At 52.9% G+C, this 24,578-nt stretch overlaps 1 protein-coding gene across 1 annotated transcript in view; it reads left to right on the forward strand.

Moving 5' to 3' along the window:
• Positions 1-24,578, forward strand: part of Daam2 (dishevelled associated activator of morphogenesis 2) — a 109,419-nt gene that overhangs the window by 76,117 nt on the left and 8,724 nt on the right. The window contains 16 exon segments of the mRNA XM_033766430.1: positions 21-124; positions 1,119-1,185; positions 2,211-2,328; positions 4,488-4,626; positions 7,185-7,243; positions 7,357-7,541; positions 8,065-8,159; positions 8,161-8,353; positions 13,255-13,362; positions 15,459-15,485; positions 16,327-16,433; positions 17,530-17,614; positions 19,333-19,439; positions 19,592-19,680; positions 24,109-24,277; positions 24,440-24,547. Of these exon segments, the coding sequence (XP_033622321.1) occupies positions 21-124; positions 1,119-1,185; positions 2,211-2,328; positions 4,488-4,626; positions 7,185-7,243; positions 7,357-7,541; positions 8,065-8,159; positions 8,161-8,353; positions 13,255-13,362; positions 15,459-15,485; positions 16,327-16,433; positions 17,530-17,614; positions 19,333-19,439; positions 19,592-19,680; positions 24,109-24,277; positions 24,440-24,547 (1,760 nt within the window).

Genomic DNA, 24,578 nt, shown 5'->3' on the forward strand with positions numbered 1-24,578 from the left:
CCTCCCTTGGTTACCCTCAGGATAATCTGGAGTTCCGGCTACATCTACGGTATGAGTTCCTGATGCTGGGGATACAGCCTGTGATTGACAAACTCCGGCAACATGAGAACGCCATCCTGGACAAGTAAGATCGGCCTCAGTCGCTGGGTCAGTCCTAGGGCAGATGTGTGGGGGGCTGCTCAGCTAGGGTGGGCAGCACCTTTGCCGAGGTTCTCCTTCTCATAGGACCACGTGCTGTGCCCAGCGTAGGGTCCGAATCGGCTCTCTGGGGGACAGATGTCCTCTGCTCACCTGCTGGTCTCAGTCCCTAGGTGATCAGCAGGGGAATGAGGCAGTTGTCCTCCACAGCTGCGCTGCCCCCTGTGGGCCATCGGGAATATGTTGGGGTGTTCTTTGGTTTTCAAGTCAATGGCTGCGGACTCTATGCCATGAGCTGCCGGGGATCAAGAATGCTCAACACCCGGTAGAACACTCCTGCTTGACACGGAGATAGGCCGCCCCCAACACGTGTTGTTGGTGGGAGGACCTAATGAAATTGTGTGTTACTGCTTCCATCAGTACAGGCTGTTCTGTTACCAGGGTTTCAAGGGAGAGAGGGTGGATCCCTTGTGAGATGGAGCAAGTCAGCGTGTTGCTGTGGTTAGAAAACAAGAGAGAGAGGTTGGCTTTGAGGGCTGACTTGAGAACCACACGAGGACGTGGAGGAAGCTCGGTGGGGGACAGCAGTTCTTGACTGGGGGCCATTGCATCTTCTTGGCAGTACCTGGAGATGTTCTTGGCTGTCCCATTTAGAGGCACAGATCGGCTGACATCTCGTGGGTAGAGGCCATGCATGTTAAACCTTCTGCAGCACCCAGATCAGCCTCCCACGGCCAGGGATCGCTAAGCCTAAAATGCCAGTCATGTCAGAGTTGAGAAAGGCTGCTCTGTGCTGCTGGGCCTCTAGGAAAGCAGGCCAAGGGCAGAGGGGGTGCAGGCCGACAGATAGGTGGCTGCTTTCCAGTTTTGCCTCCGGCTCACCTGAGTGAAGCATTCAGATGCAGCTGGAATTGAAGGAGCTGCAACCCTAAGCCATGGACGTCCTGGCAGTCACTTCTCTGTCCCTCTACCCTGTCTAGGCACCTAGACTTCTTTGAAATGGTCCGGAATGAGGATGACCTTGAGCTGGCCCGGAGGTTTGACATGGTGAGGAGCTGTGGGTGGGGTGGCGGCACTGGGATCCCAGGCGCACTTGCCAATAGCTGCTACAGTCCAGGGCTGGCCGGGGGGCAGTGTCCACTGGGGCCCGAGGGGTGCACTAAAGCTAGGTATTGCTTCTGGAGCCCTGTGGGGTGCTGGCTGTGGTGGCCTCCCCTGATGGGCCACACCTGGTCATCGCCCCCAAAGCAAAGAGAGCCAGTGCCTGCATATGATTAGGCTCCAGAGCCTTCCTGGGCCTGATTTTCCCATGCCTTCTAGCAATTTCCTGAGACCCCCCTCTCTCTTTCTACCCCTAACCAGGTTGTGCTTAGCAAAGCAGATCATATTTTTATTTTTACCTTGGCCAACCTGACAGCATACCACCACTGGTTCAATATTCCATTATAAAAAGTCCTCCCAGACAGGAACATCCTCCTTAGTGGTGCATGGGGAACCGAGTGCCGCCCCACTGTGCTCTCACCAAAGCCTGGGTCCGAGCCTCATGAGCTGGCCTTAGTGGGAACGAGCAGCCCCCCGGTTGTCACACAGCGAGAGTAGATCCGCGACTCGAACTCAGGTGGTGGACCTGTGTCTCAGGCCTTGTGCTGCTCTGAAGCATCCACTCCTGGTTCTTCCCCTTAGTTTGAATCAGTAGTTCTCAACCACAGGTGCTTTTCGTCCCCCCACCCCAAGTGGGCATATCTGCCAAAGCTGGAGACATTTTGGTTGTCACACTTGGAGAAGGGGAGCGAAGGACAGGGTGCTACTGGCCTGGAAGGGCAGAGGCTGGAGACACTGGCAAGCGTCTTACAGTACAAAGGTAACCCCTGCAGGGAGAGTTGTCTGGCTCAGGGGCCCCGCAGTGCTGAGAAGCAGAAAGCCTCGTTTATGGCATGAGCCTCTCTCCCCTCTTCTTTTCTCCATCTTTCTCCTTTGAGCCTGGGCCAGGCAGGGGAAGAGAAGCCCTTGTAGGAGAGGGCTCAGCAGTGGAGACGCAGTCCTCCCCCACTCACCCAGCCCCTCACCCTCAGGTCCACATCGACACCAAGAGCGCCTCCCAGATGTTCGAGCTGATCCACAAGAAGCTGAAGCACACCGAGGCCTACCCCTGCCTGCTCTCTGTCCTGCACCACTGTCTGCAGATGCCCTGTGAGTGCCCTGTTGCCCAGCTGCCCTGAGAGCTGAGCTTGGCTCAGGGCATTGGGAGACGTGAGACTTAGGAGGGACCTCTCTGTGCTGGGGAGTCTGACTGTTTTGCTCTTCACTTGCTCTTGGAAGCCCAGGGCCTGTGACTCGGGCCCCTCCTCTCAGGGTCAGCACCTCCACTGTCACCTTGGGGAGGAGCCAGAGATGTGGCTCTGAGTAACCCCAACATCTTCATGCAGCAAGCATTGGCTTGGTCATTGCAAAACCAGACAGCTCTGCGGTCAGCTCATGACAGACAAGTACTCAGTACTCGTGGTTTTCTGTGTGTGTGTGTGTGTGTGTGTGTGTGTGTGTGTGTGTGTGTGGTACGAGGGATTGGACCCTGGGCCTTGGCACTAAGCTACATCCTTAGCCCTTTTTTACTTTGAGACAGTCTCTCCAAGTCACCCAGGCTGCGTTCAGCTTTGTGATTCTTCTGCCTCACCCTCCCAGAAGTCCCTGATGTTAATTCCAGAAAGAAGTTCCGTGCTTATGGGAGGAGTCCGACTGTAGGATGAGCTTGCTTTCTGTGTGTGTGTGTGTGGTGTGTTTAGTCTAGTCCTCGCTGGCCCTCACCCTAACCCTCTTGAGTCTGCAGCTCTCCACAAACCCCAGATAGCATCTTGGGAGCAGGCGGTTAAATTCTTTCTACATAGGTGAGCACAGTGACTCATGCTTGCTAATAACTACCCCAGAATTCCATTGGCTGTCACAGCAATGTTTGGCACTTTAGTGTCTCACAAAAGAGAACATTTTGAACCTTCATGTGGTCCACCAAAATGGCCAGCTTAGTCAGGCTTGCCAGAATGGTGGTGCTGGTAGTGACAGTCACTAGAGTTCATAGCGTGCCGGTGGAGCTCCGTGGATGGAAACCGGGTCTTCTCCCCGCTGTTCTGCTCTCCCGCTGCTTGTCCTCTGCCGTTCACTGTGCCCCCCACCCCTAGGCCACATGGACATCAGAGTTGAGGCACGGCGTAAGGTCCCATCGCAGGCCATTGCCTGTGCACCTCACGCCGACACAAGCAGCACACACCCTCAACTCCGTCCTTCAGGCTGGGTGACTTCTTTAGATACAGGGGGAATTTCCCTTTACTCGGATTCTGGGTGGAACACGTTCCACCTCTGGGAGCCGTGCTGTGTTTACCTGGCTGCAAAGTAAACAGACAGCGCTGCCGCTTGGCAGAGCCTGTGTTGATGGAACCCTGGGGAGGGAGATGGAGGTAGGGAGCTGGACCAGGAAGCTGCCAGTTCTCCCAATGCAGCCCAGGAGGTCTCCGTGGAAGATCTGGGAGGATCCGGGAGGCCTCATCTCTTTTGCATCCAGTAGTTTCTGTGCTTGGTGTCCCAGGAGCAACACGAGTGGGTCCCTCCATTCTCCTTAGAAACGGGGCTTTAAGGGCGCGATCTGAGTGGAGACAGAAGTGGACGTCAGGTTCTACCGGTGGACTTCTATTGGTACTCAGTAGAGGCGAAATCTTGGGATCAAGGGCCAAGGAGGAGTGGCTATTGTGTGAGAACAAAGCCCACACCCAGCCGGGCTATGGTTATAGGGGAGGAGGCACAGCACACAACGCCTTTGTCTTCTCAGCTCTAGGTCATCTTCCCCAAGACATCTTGGTTTCCATGATTCACTTCTTTAACTCACTGTGATGCTCTCTGGGTGCACAGCTGCAATCAGTTCCCATTCATCTTTTCTGTGGAGCAATAACATAGATAATCCTGAAATCTTTTTTTTAAAAATTTCCCCCTAGAGCTTATATTATCAGGCATGTGATATTTTAGAACAGGTGCTTTGTGTAGATAATGAAACAAATCAGTCCGCATGTCTAGGCCACACTATGCCCAGAGTCCCAGCAGGGAAGAGAAGCGGCCAGGAAGCACTCGTGGAGGGAAGAAATATGTCGGGAGGGTTGGCACGTCCAGAGGAGGTCAGGAGCAGGTGATGGGGAGGTGCCTGGGTTTGCGAGCCTCCGCTGTGAGTAGCTGTGGTGCCTCTTCCGTCAAGCTGGGGGCTTCCTGTGCGAAGGGAGCGCCACACCCTCCCAGCGGGAGCCAGCGCAGTCTTGGGCAGGGCTCCCAAGCCTCCCGAGCTCAGTCCAGATGTGATGCCTGTTGTCCCTCAGACAAGCGGAACGGTGGCTACTTCCAGCAGTGGCAGCTCTTGGACCGCATCCTACAGCAGATCGTCCTGCAGGACGAGCGGGGCATGGACCCTGACCTGGCCCCACTGGAGAACTTCAATGTCAAGAACATTGTCAACATGTGAGTCATGGCCAGCCACTGACTGCCTTTTGCCATTTTTCCATCTGCCTGTCACTCTGGGTCTCACTGGGGGCCCCTCAGCTCTCTCAGCCTGGTCAACCCCTAATGGTCCCGAGAGGATTGTCCGACAGTACAACTCTAAACCTGGAAACGTGTCGTTTCTACACTGTCCAGTGGGGTGGTGGAATGTGTGTGTAGTGTGACTGAGGAACTGAATTTTAAGGTCCACTTCATTTATATGTGAGTGGCAACATGACTTGTGGCCGGAGAGGACCCTATAGGAGGCACAGGTGTACGGGGAATGTTCTCCACTCTCAATAACCCACTGCCTGGGTTGGAGGGGATTTACAGACATTTACACAGCTCCCTGGTCAGCACAGCCTCCAGCTTGCTTTGGTGTGACCATGAACTAAGGACAGTTTTTGTGTTTTTAACACAAGAATATATGACAGGTGTGGTGCGTGGAGCCTATGCTGTCTACTGTGGCCCTCTCTACAAAGTTTGCCGGCCCCTGCCTGACACAGCATGGCCATTTGAGCACCAGCCTGGTAACAGGGTGGTCAGAGCTTGCGACTGAGAGACCCTGAATAGAGAGGGATGCAGAGAAAGGAATTCAAACTTGCATCAGTTAGTAACGATGCCCCACACTGATTTTTTTTTCCTGTACCAGGGACTGAACTCGGGACCTTGTGGTTGTGAGGCAGGCAGCGGCACCACTGAGCTAAATCCCTGGCTCTGCACAATGATTTTTAATCTGAAACTTTTACTTAACTTTTAACGTAGGAGCTGACTGTCCTTCAGAGGCTACACTGACACTCAGCAATGCGTTAGACTGCGTCCCAAAGCCAAGCAGAAAAGGGATTTTGAACTCTTCTTGCTTTTATTTGTGGTCAGATGTTGACATATATTGGACAGTTAGCAAAGTAACCAGGAGGCCGCTTTGATTTTCTTGTCTGCAAGCCCCGTGCACTATGTAGTGGAGAAGCTTTCCCAGCATCAGAGGCCGACAACTCCTCAGGTCCGATGAGGGCTTGGTTCCTCCTTAGGCAAGAATTTCTATGATTTCTTTAAGCTGCTGCCTCCAGGAGGGCAGGTTGTGGGTGTAAATCGGCATTCGAGGCTGGACTTAGCCTTGCCTCTGTCCTCCACTGGCTGGGGCCAGGAGGCTGGGACCGGAAGGGCACTGGTGTTGCCCGTTTGTGTTCAGACTGGCTTCTTTTCCCATTTTTATTTTCCCTGCAACCCCCTCTGTGTTCCAGCTGCATTTCTACTGGCCAACCAGGTTTGGCCTTTTCCAGAGGTAGCCTGAGGGCAGGATGGTCAAAGGAAAAGGTCTGAATTGGTCAGGTAACGGAGCATGTGGGCTTCCTGCTCCCTGGACTCCACACATGGGAGGACACGGGTTCCTCGCCAGGTGCCAGCTCAGAGTTTTCCCAAGCCCGCTGGCTGCTACCTGCCCTCCCACCAGGCCCTGGTTCCCTGGTAGCCCGTTTGCACCTCCACCCACAGTGTTGCTGTCCTAGTTTTCTCCCAGGTGGACTCTGGGAAGGACTTCCTGTTGCTTCACCCCATTTCTGCCGTGAGGTGGACTATTGCCCCTCATAGCCATGGATGGCTCCCACAGGCCCTCCCATGCCTGCAAACTAGGCATGAGGCAGGTCCCACACAGCGGTGCTGACCTTGTCTGCCCTCCTTCCCCCTGTGGATTTGCCAGGCCCCGACTGGGACCCTGCCCTACCCTCCTTCCTCCCAGAGCTAGAGGACAGGGGTCAAAACTCTGGGAAGGACCAAAGAACACCCTTGCCTGGATGGAGATGAAAAGACTTAGCGCCCCAAGGACCAGGGCGATGGCTCCCTCCAAAGAAATCTCAGCACCAAATCCTGCCCCTTCTCCATGCCCTGTCCCCTCTTTATATCCTTGATTTGGCTGAGGCCAAAAGTCATGGATCTGAGCCATCCCATTTATAGAAGAAACGCTTCCTTGGACTCTCACTTTGGGATTTTGACCCTTGGTGTATCTGGTGTCTAGGTTTAACTCCTTGTTACAAGAGTCGTGTACATGAGGCCCTGCTAGTTTCAATAGTTTCCCCTCACCCTCCAAGCCTTACTGGGATGTTGGGTTCTCTGGCTCTTACACACTGGCCTTTGGGAGCCTGTGCTGTGGTACGGCTCGCATTTCTTTCTCCCAGATGCATGGAACCATTTTCACAAGGGGCATAATAGTCTGTACAAGTAAGACTCGAGATTGAGTCCCACGTCTGCCATTAATTAGCTCTCATCCCCATCTGGTCCCCGAGCCTCAGCAGCTTCAACAGTTGCACAAAAGGGTTGGACCGAGGTGGCTCAGGCCCTTTCTGTTCTCATGGTCCAAGGGGATGCACAGTAACGACTGGGCAGGCATGATGCCCGGAGAGGCATCTGGATGTCAGAATGCTAGTCTCCTGGGTGTGGCTGCACAGATTGGAGATCATGGTCCAACCTGGCGTGGAGAGCTGTCTGCTGGAAGCGGTCAGCTAATGGTCAGCAGCCACGCTCCCCCTCCCCTCTTCTGCCCCCAGGCTCATCAATGAGAATGAAGTCAAACAGTGGCGAGAGCAGGCAGAGAAATTCCGGAAAGGTGAGTGGCCCTGCCCAGCGGGTGCACAGCCCACGCCTCTCCCACCTCAGCCAGCCTGGGTCCCCATCGCCTCCCCCAGAAAGGCCACCCGTGGTCCCTCTCTGTCCTCCCAGAGCACTTGGAGCTCATGAGCCGGTTGGAGAGGAAGGAGCGGGAATGTGAGACGAAGACTTTGGAGAAGGAGGAGATGATGCGGACGCTGAAGAAGATGAAGGACAAGCTGGCCCGGGAGTCCCAGGAGCTGCGCCAGGCTAGGGGACAAGTGGCAGAGCTGGTGGCACAATTCAGCGACCTCTCAGTACGTGGACACTTTCTCCCCTTTACGTAGCTCAGCAGACACCTGGGGCTGCAGAGCCGTGGGGCAGCGTGTGTATGGTGGAGCCAGGGACCCCATGATGAAGGAGAAGAGGAACTGGGGTCTCAGGTCAGGACCCAAGGGACCACCGGGTCTGTATGGGTAAATAGCTTCGTGTCAGTTAGAAAACACAGTGCCCCTTGCCCTGAGGACACTGACCCAGGAAGCTCACCGTGGACAGCAGAGAGCAGGGGCATTTCTGCTCCCCTCACCTTCTCAGCCTTATGCATTCAGGAGTCTGTACACCTGTATGAATCCATCCTGCTGTTCACTGGGATGACAGTGACTCAATTGTCCAGTGTCCACATGTATCTGTGGGGGGGGGTTGGATATTTGGGATGCAGAGAAAGAAAAATGGGAGTAGAAAGTAGGAGGCTGACCAGGAGTCTCATGTAGATGGAGAAGAAAAAGAAAGGACGGTGTCTGTGCTGATAGCTTTGTCTTCCTGATTTTCTGTCCTTCACAGACGGGCCCTGTACCTGCTCCACCTCCCCCCGGGGGCCCACTTCCCTTGTCCTCCTCTGTGACAACCGATGACCTGCCTCCGCCCCCGCCCCCTCTGCCCTTCACCTCCGCCCCCACCGCCCCTTCCGCCTGGTGGGCCTCCCACTCCCCCGGGCGCCCCGCCTTGCTTCGGCCTCAGCCCAGCCCTGCCTCAGGACCCCTTCCCCAGCAGCAACGTCCCGCTCAGGAAAAAGCGTGTCCCGCAGCCTTCCCACCCGCTGAAATCCTTCAACTGGATCAAGCTGAACGAGGTGAGCAGCCAGGATGGGATAGCAGCACAGGGGTTGCCTGTGGTGCTGGTCCCTTCCTGTGCTGCCCTGGGTAGGGTGGTGAGGGCCACCATGGGGGACATTGGACATAGGGCTTGCTGGAGCCAGCCAGCTCCCTGCCTGCTGGAGGACATCCACACTGGAAAAGTCACCTGGCACGTGGTGGCAATGCTCCTACTGGTAGAGCTGCCTACAGGTGGCACTTGTGTGTCCTGGGGGCGCACAGAGTGGTGGATGTCGGAGCCTAGGTTAGGCTGTGGCCTACACAAGCCTGAGCTGGGACCCAGCGCTGCCGAGTAAAACAAGACAGGGCTGGGCTAGAGTTCCAAGGGGAGGCACGACTGGGAGACAAGGTAGACAATCGGGCAAACAGCTTGGGCTGGGCTGCACATCCTGGTGAAGAAGGGCACGTGTACCAGTGACTGAGCATTGGGCAAGATGCAGCCAGGAGGCGTCCTTGGGGACGGGGTGTGCATGTTGGCCACATCCTAGAGCACAAGGGTCCAATCTCTTGGCTTCTTGGGTGGCATGGAGCGAAGTGATTGTCTTGGGATGAATGTATAATGTAACATGGTTCATGTGTACAGTTAACAGTGCTATGCTCTTTTTTTTTTTTGGTACTGGGGATTGAACTCAGGTCCTTGTCAAAGCAGGCGGTGGAACCACTCAGCTAAATCTCCAGCCCTAACAGTGCTTTCTTAATTGATATTTTAACATCATTTTTTTAAACCAAATAACATAGCAGACCAAAGTTTAATAATTAAATAAGCAAACTTACCTATCCATCTGATAACAATAAGTGGCTGTCTTCATGGGTACTCACATCTGTAGGTCAGCTGAGACGCTGATGTCAGTAATCGCTGTGGTTTTTGGCCAAGTTGCACAAGTGCCTGTAAAATCTGGTATCCGTGGGTTCCAGTGCAACTGGCCAGGTGTTGGGCCCAGCCCTGCACACCTCCTTCCTCTCTTCCTTCGTTAACCTATATATTCTGTGCTTTGGCGCCACCAATCACATCCTGAAATATTGCACCAAAAATCACGTGGTTATTAGACATGTCCAGGCCACGCACAGCTCTAGCCCGACAGTGAGAGGCCTTCATGGGTGTTACCCAGGTAATCCCCAGACCCAGGCTCACGCATGGGAGCTGATGCCTGTCACGGACTCTAGTGAGCTTAGAGAAGCTGTGGGTGTTCATGGACCCCGACTGCTTGAACACCCTGGACAAGATCTTCCCTGGCTCTGTTCCTACACACGGGGCTGTGGGCTTTGTCCCTTCGGTGAACACAGGCGTTGCAGCGGGTTTCAGTTGGCCCGGCCCATACCTACACTCCAGACACAGCCACGCAGAGCTGGGGTTTTGTGGATACACTCAGACCCTGTTATATGGGCCCGGGGAATCACAGTTACCTTGCACGTGAGTTTCAGGGAGCTCAGGGAAGAAGAGGTGGTAGGTAGACTAGGGAATGCCTAAGTGGGTGGTCAGCTGTGTGCTAGATGCCGCCCCCTGGTGGTGGACCATGGCAGTTGGCGCATTAGGAGGTTGTAAGGAAACACCTAGAGATCCAGGGTAGGGGCTGAAGGGGAGGGCCTAACCTCGAACCAAACCTGTGGAAATAGTTCAGCTCCCTTCCTCGTGGAATGATCTCCAAGATTCCGTCCACCCCTGTCTGTGTGGTCTGGGTGGAAACATGGGAGGATGAAGAGAGCCCATTCGTAGTCTCTGGGGCCTCTGGAAACATCTCCATCTGAGCGATGGCAGCTTTGGAGCCGGGTGGTAGCAGGATTTCAAAGCAAGATTGGTCAAGCTTTGGGCAACTCACGCACAGCTGTGCCCTATGGGGGGTGCCGCTGCCTGGCCAGAAAGACCAACTGCGCATGTGCAGGCTCCCCTCTTCCAGAACCAGAAGCCAGCGGCTGCGCAGAAATGTTCGTGAACAAAGATGGTATCATTTTCGTGGTGTTCTTTTTTAAAGACATTTTTTGGCTTCTGTATTACAGGTTAAAAATGAGGCGAGAGATTATACTGTAACGTAGTATCTGCGGTGATTGAGGCGTATAGCAGGACAACTAATAATTCTGCGACCTTTTCATGGAGCTTTGTGCTTAGCCTGGGGTCCAGGAATAGTGACATCCGCCCGAATCCCCTGAGGACTCCGAGGTGGCCAGTGTCATTCCCCAACCGGGAAATGGAGTTTTGAAGGAGTAGATGCTGAGGAGCGTTTGTAGAAATAGGAGACTTCTGGGCAGGAAGGGTAGAGGGGCAGAAAGAGATGTTTGAGAACCGGCTACCGCATCTCACTGGGCGGGCAGCAATTCGGTTATTTTATAGTTTGGGCTTCTGACCTGTGAAATGGGGAAAATGATGGTAGGCATCTCAGGACTGTCAGACTTAATACAGGCGTTCCTCCTCTTTAGCAAGAGAAGTTATTTGAATGAGCAACCTGCCACTTGGACTTACAACTTGTCTTTATTTTTTTTAAATATATGTACTTCTGTCCATCTTGCTGATAGAGCCTGTGTCTTTTTCTTTTTCTTTTTCTTTTTCTTTTTTTTTTTTTTTTGTGTGTGTGTGTGTGCACCAGGCCTTTATATAGGACTGTGATTTTTTTGCTGATTGTACTGTATAGCACTATAGTTTTATGTTCTATTATCCATTGCGGTACTGCCTGTAAGACTCATGCAGATAAGAGAAGTCTCCAGGTTGGCGTTCCCGTAGACCGTTTCTTTGTTCTGAGTATTGCAATGTATCATGCTGTACACAAGTCCTCATTTAATGAGGAATTCATTTAATGGCCTAGCTCTAGGACCGGACCTCAGTCATTAAGTGAGGAAGGTCTGTACACGTGAAGTATTTGGAACAAGGACTAACACAGAAGGTCTCAGTCATTCTACCAGATTAGTTGCTGTGAGTGGCATTACCCTGCATGCTTTAGCCTTCCTGTCAGAACAGTGAGGGTAAGCGGCACCGAGACTCAGTTTCCCTTCACGTGACACAGGATAAGGGCAGCTCCCCTCCATTTGCCCAGCGCCCCACCTAATGGGAATGTCAGCCCGACATCCCTGCGCTGTGTAGGAAACAACGACGTTTGTCCCTGAGAAAGGCTTCCCTGGTAGGTTGAGGGTGTCTCCAGAGGACCAGTGTTCCCAGGACTCCGGACTGGGGATGGCAGGGTCTTAGGCAGAGCAGTGAAGAAACTAGAGAATTCTGGAACAGGGTGGGCGCCCAGAGTGGCAGGGCAGAAGTCGGGGCGTGGTGACCATGGCGGGAGGCCCATCTCTCTCTGGCTCCAGGCCTCAGCCGTACCTGCAGCTCCTCTGGGCAGGTGTTAGGGAAGATGTGAGAGGATGGAAAGCGTCTGTCTGTGGTCTTGGGGAAGTTCTTTCTGCCCCTTTCTTCCCCTGGCCCGCCAGGAAGGAGGAGGATGGAAAGCTTTGCCTTGGAGCCTGCCCCTCCCCCACCCTCCTGGACTTTCAGGGAGTTTCCCACTGCGTGGGCCGGGGACTCTGGGTCCCTCGGCACCTCCTGCTCACTCAAGCTCCCATCCCATCCCCTCTCTGCCTCTCACGTCCCCATTTCCTGGCACCCAGCACCTCTCCCCAGTCTCCTGTGCCCCGTGTATGCTCCTTTGCACATGCACGTGTACACACACACACACACACACACACACTCTCACACATGCTTGCTCACTCAGAAGGGTGTTTCTGCCACGAGAAGAATGTGTCTGTGTTGGGTTTGGCCTGTTGCCTGTATCCTTTGCTACCCTGAGCTTCCCAGCCCGGCATTCCATATGAGGGTCCCTGGCCTTCGGAAGGCCACAGGAATGTCCCCACCCCCTGACTCTAGCCTAGCCTCCCCTTTTCAGAGTTTAGGAAAATAAGAGTGAGTGAAAGGTATGCTTCTTTCTGCAGGCCTTCTGAGGGGGAGATGGCGGGAGGAGGTGGCGGGCATGGAGAAGGTTCCCTGGCCGCCCCCACAGTGGAAGGTGGGGAGTCCCTTTCTGGGGACAGAAAGCTCTGGAAGAGTGAGGATCCCAGGAGGAGCTGGAGGGTTCCACTGGGGGGCTGGTGCTCTGCGCCTGTCTTCTTATCCTCTAGGCCATCAGCAGGCCACTGTGAGAACTCTGGGGCATTTGGGGACTTGACCAACAAACAAACAAACCTGTCCAGATGCTGGTGCAGGGATCCTACTCAGAGATAGGGTGATGCCTCCATGGAATATCCTTGCATTGGGTCACCCTGTGCCCCTCCTGGTTGTGAAGGATGGGGATGATCTCCTGCATCTGACCCACCAGAAGTTGTGCCGAAATCTTGCTGGTCTGAGTAGAGTCACTCCAGGGGCCAGGCTGTCCTAACCTTTGGCATGGATCCACTTCCTGGGAATCTGGGAGCACAATGCTCTGAGAGAAAATGACTGCATCAGATACAGGACAGTCAGAGGCTTGGAGGGTCCCGGATGTGTGAGAGTCTGGCCAGTGATGGCCACGCAGCAGTACCCGAAGGACACTGTACAGATCTGGCCTTCCCGGCGGCCTACACAAAGTGCCAGAGAATTGCTTTGCTTTCACTTTTCTGGGAAGAACACAGTGCGCCCCTTCCCTACTTGCCCACCCATTGCTCTGCACCTCAGTGAATCTGGGACACGTTTCCATGTGGCCCCATATGAAAAGGAGGAGAAGGAAAGCATCTTGGGCTCTGTCCTGGAGCAGAGTATTGAAGAGGGGCAGAGGTTTGGAGTGGGGGAATTCAGCCCTTTCTGAAGGTCTGAAAACCCAGCCATTGTAGTATGTGCTGTTGGGGGACAGCTGAGGTTAGGGGAGCACTGGACATCTCCATAATGAAGGAACTGTGTCGACTGTGGATCTCCTCTCTACCCGAATCTTAGGAGCGGGTCCCTGGTACCGTATGGAATGAGATGGATGACATGCAGGTATTTCGGATTCTGGACCTAGAGGATTTTGAAAAAATGTTCTCAGCCTATCAGAGGCATCAGGTAAGACCTCGCCACTCTGGCTGCTTGGGTCTTGACTTCCACACACATCACACCCCTTGAACTTGAACCTTAGCCCTTTCCTCCCTCCCTCTCTCTCCCGCTCCCCTCCTCCCTGGCTGCTTCCTTCTCTCCCTGTCTCCTCCCCCTCCCTTCCTCCCTTCTTGCCTTCCTTGCACGTCTACTGAGCCATTTGAGTCTTTAGGTGGCACCATGCTCCCGTGGAGGAGGTCGCTCTGAACTGGAGGTGTGCGGCCATGGTGCGGTGCAGCTCTTATCTGCTCTGCCTGTGACGCAGTGGTATTTTGCCCACTTCTCTCTTGTGTCTCAGAGCATTGGAGGTGGCATCTCAAGGCCTGGCCACCATTGCTCCCTCCTGCCTTTGGCCTAGGACTTACAGATGACACCTAGAAATCGTAACTTTTCAGTCCGTTTGCCACCGTTTTCTCCTCTCCCAACACCTCACGAGCTCAGTGAGCAGAGCTGTTGATGCAGTGAGAAGGCCGAAGGCCACTGCTTCTCCTCACTTAGGGACTCCAAAGGCCCAGAGAGGCCTTGGCCTACCCTCCGGGCTCTGTGTACGCACGCCTGGCCCCTGAGTCTGGGCCTGCAGCCCCACAGAGGTTTGGGGCTTTGGCTGGTGGCTGAAAGCAGGGCATTCCTGAGGCATGCGTCTCAAGCTATGCCAAGGAAGGGGCTGTGCCGTGGGAATTGCCAAAAATGCTGATTCTTGAGGATCTCCTTCAAATACTGGATGATTCTAGAGAGGGTTTGGGCCCAGGAACCTGAGGGTAATGGCTTACCAGGGGTCCTATTCTCCAGGACCAGTCTGGGAATGACTGGCCTAAAGGCCCTAAGTCCCTTGCTTTCTGTGACCTACCTGCTCTGGGGCTGTTTCCCCTCGGCCCCCGGCTGTCATCTTCCTGGTTTCTCTACTCAGCCCAGGTTCATGCCCAGGACCCCAGTACCGATGGGGAGGCCTAGAAGGAATGCTATGCCCTGCTTGTCCTGAGTCCAGTCCCATGGACAGTCAGGGCCCAGGTCCTACGGGTCTACATCTCTGGCCCTGTCCTGGGATCCTAGAAAAAAAAAAAAAAAGATTTAAATGTGGTATCTGAGGCAACTGATTCTCAGTCCCAAATCCCAGGAAGCAATGTAGACCTTGCCCGTGATGGGGTAGGTGTGGCCCCTCGCCCTGCTGAGGCTCCGGAGCTGAGAGGATTCTGTAACCCTGTGCTGCTCAGAGTCAGAGCTCTGATGGGACAGAGGAGTGTGAGCCGGGTGGGTCCTGGATGCCATCCGCATGTCTCCCTCTTGCCTCAGTGTCCCTCCACGCTGTACTTCTGGCCTGGCCTGTCCAGCCCATAGGGCGCAGGGTGGGGTGGCAGTTGGGAAAGGGGAGGTACAAGGCCTAGGCCCAGCCAGGTTTAGGTCTGGGGTCTCTATCGGCTTGCTGAGTTGAGAAGAGCCCAGATTGGAGACCCTGCCAGTCCCCTCAGAGCCCAGTCTGCAGGTTGCCAGGCTGCCCTGTCTTGGTGACTGAAGCCACAGCTGCTGAGCAAGGGTGACCCCAGAGGTGGCATTCCCATCCTGGGGCCCTGGGAAAGAGGTCCTGGGAGCCCCAGCTGTCCCTCCATGCCTGAGGCAGGTTCTGAGCTGGTGGCATCACTGTTCTTGGAGTCAGTCGATGTCACAGGACAGGTGAGGGCGGGGAGCAGTCGGGGACGCCAACTTTCTCAGCCCCCTGAGCAGGTCTCTCCTGAGCTTCCCACTCTGATCCCTCCTGACTCTGCCTCATGGGAAAGGTGAACTCACTCACTCCTGGCAGATTCTAAGGAGAGGGGAGGAACAGCGGGCAGGCAGGGCGTGGGAAGGTCCAGCGTATGCAGGAGGTGCTGGCTGCCCTCCGCTTGTTTGGCTTCTCGGTGAGCATGGTACTGCTTTGGGGTTCCGGTCTCCGAGCATGAGGTCTCACGGGGTCAAGTATATAGAGTAGATGCTAGGACCCCCACATCCGTCCTGCTGTCCCCAGTCCCTGGACCTCTGACTAACGTTGTGCATGTTTGATTCTCTGTCGGCTGTGGCTGCTGCCTGCCTAGGAGCTGATAACTAATCCTTCTCAGCAGGTGAGTCACTCTGGGCTCTGAATCTTCCAACTCTCAGCCTCTGCCTGGGCTGTGGCCCTGACCCAGGGCCCAGCAGAGAAGGCCTGTCTGTGGCACCTCCTGCCTTCTGGCTCATCCATGTAGGGTGGCATGCAGGAAGGCCCCTGGACAGGAAGCTTCTAGATTTCTGATCTTATGCAAGGCCCAAGGCAAGCAAGGCATTCTGTAAGGCTGCTCGGGTTGGGCACTGCAGAATTTCACTTGTAGATGGTGGCTTGAGTGGTGACCCTGGAGTTGTACAGTGTGGGGCATGGTCTTGGAGGAAGTGTCTAGAGTAAGAATGGTGCACTGCCCAGCCACCTACCTCTACAGCCAGGGCTCTGAGAGGGAGAGGAGTGTGATCTTAGGTTTCTTGAGAATCTGCCAGCTATACTCCAGAGAAGGGAAATCCGGGTGGAATTCTGCCTTGGTCTCCACCCTGCTGACCTCACGGGCTGTACTGAAGTGCCAGGAGTCAGGGCCTGTAGCCCTTGGGGTCTGGACCAGCGTCTCATCCTGAGACCTGGAGGCCCGCTGGGTGGAGCATTGTGAGTTGGTCCTGTGGGGACCGCGGGGTGGGGGCAGGGTCAGCCTCATCGTCCAGCCCTCCAGCTGCTTCCCCAGGGGCCAGAGCCTGATCTCTAACACAGCGGTGTGCACACCCTGTCCGGCCCTTAATACGCTCCTCTGTTATCCTTTGTCCCTCTCAGTCTCTCAGGAGCATCCGGGGTTGGCAGGAGGGCGGCTCCTGGGGATGGGCAAGCAGAGGACTGGGGAAAATGCGCCCCTTCCTCGGTGCTTCCTCTCGGCTCCTGGTTTGCAGAAAGAGCTGGGCTCCACTGAGGACATCTACCTGGCGTCCCGCAAGGTCAAGGAGCTGTCGGTTATTGATGGCCGGAGGGCCCAGAACTGCATCATCCTGCTGTCCAAGTACGTGCTCTCCCTGGGACCCTGGCCGGGGTTGGGAGGAGACGAGGTCCAGCTGAGTGCCTGGGGTGAGAGCCTTGCAGTCTCTAACCCCACTCCGCCACCCCTGCTGGGCCCTGGGAGGAGCTGGTACAGATCCAGAGCCCTGTGCTGGGAACCCCTGTGGAGCCGCCGCCTGGGGCTCTGTTGGCCAGAAGCTGCCCCAGTCACGAGGTGGCCTGGTCCTGGTCCGTGTCCGAGTCTGGCGGCTGAGTTGCTCTGAGCTCAGGGAGGGCCCAGCTCGGCTTAGGCCATGGAGCACCATGATCTCAGCCCCTAAGCATTTCCTGCGGCTGCAGAACAAACAGGGCAGTATCTGCCCTAACAGCACAGCTTCTGTGAGGGCCTCCCTGGAGCCAGGGTCAGGGGCGCCACCTCCTGCCTATTCTGAGTGCTGCCCCCAGTGCCTCTGGAACATCTGCCCCCCTGGTACTTCCCCGAAGGCCTCAGCTTCTCCCCTTGGAGGTGGGGGCCTCTTTGAATCCCCAGAGCTCCCCACGGTGTGCACACCAGAGGGCACGCGGGAGGGGCTCGCTGTGGCGGTGCCTGCAGGGCTCACCACGGCCCCTCCCAGACAGCAGCACCAGCCAGCCACTGTGTGGGAGCCCAGCTGCTGTCAGGGACTGAGTGCCATTCTGTGGCCTGAGAAGGAGGGGCAGGAAATGGTCCCCTCAGGGGCCTGCTGAAGCCCCATCCTCCTGCACAGAAGCTGTAGATGTTTTAGGTACAAGGAGAAAGAGGATCCCTGATTGAGCTTTTGCCCCTTGCCCTGTGCCTTCAGTTCTCGCCAAAGGTGTCCCTTTTCCCTCATCTCTGATGAAGCCTCAGACAACACACCAGGGGCTCCAGCCTGGCTTTAGACACTCAGATGTTCGTCCCTGAGTATGCAGTGAGTCTGGCTAGGTCAGCCTGAGAAGGCTTTGCCGAGGAGGTGCCCGAGGTGCCCCCAAGTCCACGTTCAGGAGAGAGCAGAGGATGAGGCTGTATGTCCTGGAGAGGAAGGGCTGGAGGCTGCCCTGGGCCTGGGAGCCAGGCTGCTCAGGGGTGGACTTTGCCTCAGGTTGAAGCTTTCTAACGAGGAGATCCGGCAGGCCATCTTGAAGATGGATGAGCAGGAGGACCTCGCTAAGGACATGCTGGAGCAGGTGAAGACTGGGCGGGTGGGAAGGAAGCTGAACCTGGGGGCCCCCAGAGACTCTGAAACTCTTGGGTCCAGGAGAGACCTAGCTGGGGGAGTTGGAGAGCTGGTTTCTAGAAACTTCCTTGGTTGAGCCTTTCTGAAGAAAGGCTGGCAAAAGCTGCCAGGGGTCTCTGAAGAGGCTGGAAGGAGATCTGAGGTAAAGTTTTTCATAGCTCACCAGCCAAAGTCAGGGCAACAGTCATCATTTCTTCTCCAAATCATGTCTACCTCAATTTGCTGTGTCCTTTAAGAGAAACCCCGAAAACACCAAGCAAAAGTAGCATCAATTAAAAAGAACTACTGTCTATTAAAAGACAGGACAATATTACTAGAGTGAGGAGACAAGCCAAAGCTTAGTAGCTGCCACACATAACCACACGCACATTAATAAATATTTCATCTTCACAATAAAGAACTCTACAAATGAATGAGAAAATGGCAAAGCACATTAAAAATGAGCAAAAGGCTTGAACAGGCACTTCATGAAAGAGGGATCTAAATGGCAGGTGAGCATTTGTAAAGAGCTCAATCCTCTTAGCCATCAAAGAAATACAGTAAGCCACAGCGAGAAAGCTACCCATGCAGCAGAATATTAAAATTTTAAAAACTGACAGTGCTATTTGCTGGCAAGGATGTGAAGTGAGGGATTCTCATTGGTACAACCACTGTGGAAAACTATTTGGCATCATTCATTAAGGCTGAACTTACACCTTCCCCATTGCCTGTTAACCTCACACTTAGATATATACTCAAGAGAAACCAGTGTAAACAGTGGCAAAAAGAATATTTATAGCAACTTTATTTATAAAACCCTCAGAGTTTGAGCAGGTCAACTGTCCATCAACAAGAAAGTGATAAAATAGACTGGTATATTCATGCAGTAGGATACTACACAGCAACAAACAGAACAACCATGGATGACTCTTGGGCATTAGACTGTGTGAAAGCAGCCAGACACTGCTACAGCAAAATACATGAGATTGGTTAATTTAGGCAGGTAAGTCCAAGAAGTCCCCTCCAGCATCGGGCAAGGGCTATGTGCCGTGTGTCATATGGAAACTTGGAGCAAACATCCTAGCTTGGGTCTCTTATAAAACCACTAATTCCATTATGGGGACCCTGTCCTCATGACATCAGTTTAGTCCTAGTTATCTCTCAAAGGCTCCACCTCCAATTGTCATTACCAGATGAAAGGGGGTGCGGGACACAGTCACACCTTAGCGTACAGCATGAGTTCATGTATATGAAGTTCAAGAGCAGGCAAATCAGCTGAGGGGTTGGGGGGGCTTTCTGAAGTAGAGCCAGAGAACTTTGTAAGAGGAGGGGAATATTTTGTGCCTTAATCTTGTGTTTCAGTGGGTAGAGGGTTTTAACAAGACTCAATGAGCCACCCATTTAAAATGTGTACATTTTATTATATGTGGATTATATCTCCGTGAAGTTCACTTAAAAAGAAAAATCACTGAACTGTGTGCTTCAGAATGGTGTGCTTTATGTGTAAGTTATAGCGCATTTTAGAAAGTGAAGGACAGAAGGGTTAGGTGCCTTGCCACCCCCTTCCTAGCAGATCTGTACACATGAGGGTCCTTCTGTCCATCTTGAACAGGGCCAGTGCTGCTCACCCCACACCCCTGGACCTGCTGTTCCCCAGTTTCTTGTCTCACACGGGCCTTCTCTTTGCAGCTCCTCAAGTTCATCCCTGAGAAGAGTGACATCGACCTCCTGGAGGAGCACAAGCATGAGATTGAGCGGATGGCCCGCGCTGACCGCTTCCTCTATGAAATGAGCAGGTTGGGCCCTGGGAGAGGCGAGAGGGGATGGGCTTGGGCAGGTGGCCTCTGGTGGTCAGACAGGGCGGGAGGTGAGCAGCATCAAGAGGAGCCCGGAGCTGGCTTCTTGCCCTGTGGCGGCTGCCTGGTGACGTAGCTCACCCTGCCTGCAGGATCGACCACTACCAGCAGCGACTGCAGGCCCTGTTCTTCAAGAAGAAGTTCCAGGAGCGGCTGGCAGAGGCCAAGCCCAAAGTGGAAGGTAGGGCTGATGGTGGGAGGAGGCCTGGGCTGGGGAGGCATCTGGGTACCCATGTGCAGGGGCAGAGGGAAACGCCTTCCTTATTCTCAACCCAAAAGGAAAACCAGTGTCAAGGGCAGAATGTAAAACTGACGGGAAAATGCCCTGGTTTCCATTGGTGTGTGCATCATCCGCGAGACACGCTCATTCTGTGCCTCAGCTCTTGGACCCAGCAGGTAGGGGCGTCCAATGGCGTCTGTCCCAGCATGGGGCGGCGGTGATCAGAGCTATGCCTGTCATGCACGGTGCATCACTCTGTATCTAGCTGAGGTCCTCAGTGCATCAGAGAGATACATCCAGGGATATCCTTTTAAGTGTGAGCCACCGGAAACAGAAATTGTGTGCAGTGATCGGTGGAGGTGCCTGACTTTCTCAAACAGGGAAACCCTTCTAACACAGGCTGTTTCCAGATGAGAAATGTGTGATTTCTGAGGCCCTTGGATCAAGCGCTGTGTGCGACACCATATGTGAATGGTCTCTTTGGGTGCTATCATCATGCCCATGGGCCTCTTTTCTGTCTCTAAGGTGGGCTACGGTGGTCACCATGCTACGGATGGGCGATGGAGCCAGGATAGGAATCCAGGTGTTGCTCAGCGGGCATCTCCCTGGGATTGCCTACGGGTGGCAGGGGAGGCTGGGGCAGGAGGCTGTGGGAAAAGACAGGAAGGCATGATGGTGGGCAGAGGGGATGAGGCTGGCAGGCTCATTTGAGGTGAGAATAGGATCACAGAGCTGAGTAAGCAGGGTCCAGATTCTGGGGTGTGTCGGGGGAGTAGCACGTGCCGCCCCCTGTTGGACACCAGTGGCAGTCAGCACTCCGTGAGATGCCAGTCCAGGGAGAGGTAGGCCGTAGCTGGGCTTCAGTGGGCTGCTTTGGAAAGGATGGAGCATGCAGAGATGGAGGCAAATGTTTTTAGTAATCTGCACCGCATTCCTGTCCCCCACACACACACGAGCATGCACCCTCACACAGCCAAGGACTTGCAGGCTGTGATCATAGCTAATCAGTCTGAGGGAGAAGGGAAAAAATAATGTCAGGAGTTTCTGTCCATCTCTAAGGCCCGGCTGTTTCTCTTTGTCTGGTGATGGGCAGATCCTTATCTTCGTCTCCCCTTTCTTTCTGCTGTAGACTGGCCCTGGGGCATAAAGCACAGATAAAGGGTTTAGCTTAAAGTGGATTTGCTCAACCGTCTGCGTGTCTTGGGTTGGTTGCGTAAATGTGCACAGTTGCCATTTGGGGCTAAGGAAGCAGAGTTCCTTGGCCATAAGGAGGCCTAAGCCCAGCAGCCTTCTCCTAATCCTCCTAATGCCAAGAGCAGTGAACGCCATCGAAAGTCTCCTTTTAATATCAAGCCACACCGAACAAGAGGTGCTGATGAGAACAAAATTGCTGGGGGAAGTTGCTCTTGTATAGCTGTCCTCTGGGAGATTTATTCGCCTGGAGCAATGGCCACTGTCCCCGAATGGCCCGAGTCTGAGGTAGGGAAGAGACGCCTGAAGTTGTTCGAGGTGTGATTGAAATATATTGTGAATATGTACATTTTAAAAAGGTATTGGCATGAATCCCCCTCCAGAAATCCCTCTTGCTTCAAAGGCTCTCATGCCATCGTTCCTGCCACGTTCTGAAGCAGTTCTGAGCTCCTCTTTCCGCTATGTCCAGAATGGATTCGAAACATTTGCCTCTCATGGTCATTTTGGCTTAGGGAAGAGCCAGAAGTTGCACGGTGCCAGATCTGGAGAATATGGTGGAGGAAGACACAGCCTCATATAGTTACAAGCCTGCTTTTCCGCGGGGTGGCACTTGGCAGCAGCATTCACTGTATTTTTGATCACAGCTTGTGAAAACACTGACGAAAGAGGGCTTCTAGACCTGCTTCAGAAAGAGGCAAGAAAAATGGGATAAGTGGTCCAAGTGAGGGGCAAGATTTGGCGGGAAGTTTATGACGTCACGTCATTTGTGGTAATGAATTGCTTTAAGCAATTTAAACGTTCACTATATATTTTGATCACACCTGGTGTAGAATTGGATCAGTGCGGTCATCTGAATCGAAGAGCAGAGGACTTTGGGGGAGGTGGGATTCCTATTTCTCCTCTTCCTCCTCCTCCTCCTCGTGGAAGATACTCCTGAAGAAGCTAAGTTTAGCCTGCCCCTGCAGGGTCCTGAGCCCTTGACACCCACTCCTAGCAGGGGTGGGGCTCTGGGTCAGTTTGCCAAAAGCTAAGTCTCCGCAGCTGACAAGTTTACCAATTTTTCTGTAAATATGTTCACGATTATATTCTCGAATATATTCTTCTTAGGCATATGTTCATTGCCTCCTAGGCCAAATTTACCGATTTGTATTGTGTGTTCACTGAGCAGCGCCAAGATGAGTATGCTTGCAAAAGTAATATTCTCATGGATATATTATTCTTGTGAATGTATCTAAAATGTCCTGGTTGCAGATGGGAGTTTTCTCATTTACACCGATTTCCTTTGAATTCTTGTCATTCTCTGTTTTGCCAACAGTTTAGCATTTTTTTTTTTTTTTAGGAAGCTTCCTTTGCAAATTTTTCAAGCAGCAAATCAGCCTTAGCAAAGCCATCCCAAGAAATATGAATTGCTAGAAACGTTTACAAGTAATTTATTCCAAATAAACTTTTTATTCAAGTATGATGTGCACATATACAAGTACAGAGATCCTAAGATTGGATGCATTATTATGAAGTGAAACCCCACATGGGACTGACATTCAGGTCAAGAATGGAATGTTCTCGACCCCAGAACCCTCTTCCTATCCTTCTCCCAAACACATCCCTGTCCCTGCCTCTGAGGAGAGGAGCTATCTTGACTTCTAGATCACTTCTGTTTTGAACTTTATATACATGCAATAATATGGTATGACTAATTCTGTGTTGACTTCTTTTGTTTAATATTATGGTTGTGAGTTAATTCCCAGTGGGGAATTCATTTTCAGTGCTGCCTTTTACTTTACTCTATAATATACATAATTTGCCCTTTCCATTTGTATATTTTTTTAAATCCTGCAAACAGTTAAAATGTCCACTAAGAGTGATGTTGCTTTTAGATCACAGAGTATGCAAATGTTCAACTTAGGTGCAAAAGACAGAGCTCATTTACAGCTTATTTTTGTAGTTTCTTATTTTTTTTACTGTTTTTGATGTTTTCTTCAGACTTTAGTTGAGTGGGTTTCCTTTTATCTTCTGTATGGGTCAGCTTTCTGTTGCTGTGACTCAGATGCCTACGAAAAACAACTTAGAGGAACAGATATTCATTTGGCTTAGGGTTTCGGCGTTCAGTCCATGGTCGGCGAACTCCAAGGCAGAAACATCATGGGGGAAGGGCACAGTTGAGAAAAGCTGCCTACCACATGGTAGCCAGGAAGTAGCGAGCAAAAGAAGAGCCAGGGGGAAGGAGTTGGGGCCCGTATATAATCTTCAAAGATCCAGTAACCTACTGTCTTCAACTGGGGCCCATCTCTTAATAGCCCATTCAGCCATGAGCTCGCCAGTGGATTAATCCATTGCTGCCTTGAGGATCAGTCCTCAATAAATGAGTCTTTGGGGGCATTTCGTAAGTAAACTATGACATCATCATAAGTAGCGTTGGGCATATTCTGTTAGCTAAAATCTTATCATTAATTTTAATATTCGGAAAACATTCTATAGCTAGAAGCCAAAATCTCAGTGTAGGGATTTGAATCCACTAAGGATTCAAACTAAGGAAGGGCCAGAGCATGCACATCAGAATGGACTGCTGGTTTGCATTTCTGGCAAATTATCATTTAAGCTTTGGGGGAAGTGGCTAAAATGCCTAACATCTGGGAAAAAAAATTTAAATAGAATTCTATTTTTATATTATAGTTTTTGTCAAAAAATTAAAATTTTTAATTACATTTCAATGTCAAATAAGTTATATCATCAAATTTAAGACATTGTCCACTAAATTACTGAGCAAAGAAAATCTAGGAATATTGTCAATGATTACATAATTTTATTGATGGAGCTGTCCTTCCCCAAAATAATAAAATATAGAATTTCAAAATAGGCAGAAAGCAAGTCTATAAGATGCAAAAAATAAAAGTTGGACATGCTAGGTTTAACATAAAAGCATCGCATTCAAGGGTGTACTGACGACAAGACTGTAATCGTCTTTGTATGCAAGATGAGACATTTTCAGGTACATTCTCAGGAAGTCGATACACTCTGAGGAGGGGCTGTTAGCGACATTATCTGCTTCCCTGGAGGTAGGAACAGGGGAAGGGCTCCCTGAAAGGTTGTAAGGTCTGTGCCTGCCCCCCAAGACTCAGACACACTTGCCTAGTGGCTTTCTGACGTCGGAATGCCCTGGCCCAGTCTGTGCGGGGCTCTGACCCGTCTCCCTCTCCCCAGCCATCCTGCTGGCCTCTCAGGAAGTGACACGCAGCAAGCGTCTAAAGCAGATGCTGGAGGTTGTCCTGGCCGTCGGCAACTTCATGAACAAGGGGCAGCGCGGGGGTGCCTATGGGTTCCGGGTGGCCAGCCTCAACAAGATCGCTGACACCAAGTCCAGCATCGACAGGTGGGGGACCCCCCCTGCTTCCTCCGCACCTTCGCCCACCTGACCCCTTCCCTCCCCAGCACTCCTTGCTTGTTTCCCTTTCACCTGCCTTAGCTTCCTCCTGACACCCTATGCCCAGACTCCCTGGTCTCTCACCTCACCTCTTGCCTGACTCATCCCCAGAAACATCTCTCTGCTCCATTACCTGATCATGATCCTGGAGCAACATTTCCCTGACATCCTGAACCTGCCTTCGGAGCTACAGCATCTCCCAGGAGCCGCCAAAGTCAAGTGAGAGCCCCTCTTCCATGGCTTCCTTCCT

Source organism: Fukomys damarensis, unplaced genomic scaffold, assembly GCF_012274545.1.
Source record: "Fukomys damarensis isolate Sample0158 unplaced genomic scaffold, DMR_v1.0_HiC HiC_scaffold_20, whole genome shotgun sequence".
Classification (NCBI taxonomy): Eukaryota; Metazoa; Chordata; class Mammalia; order Rodentia; family Bathyergidae; genus Fukomys; species Fukomys damarensis.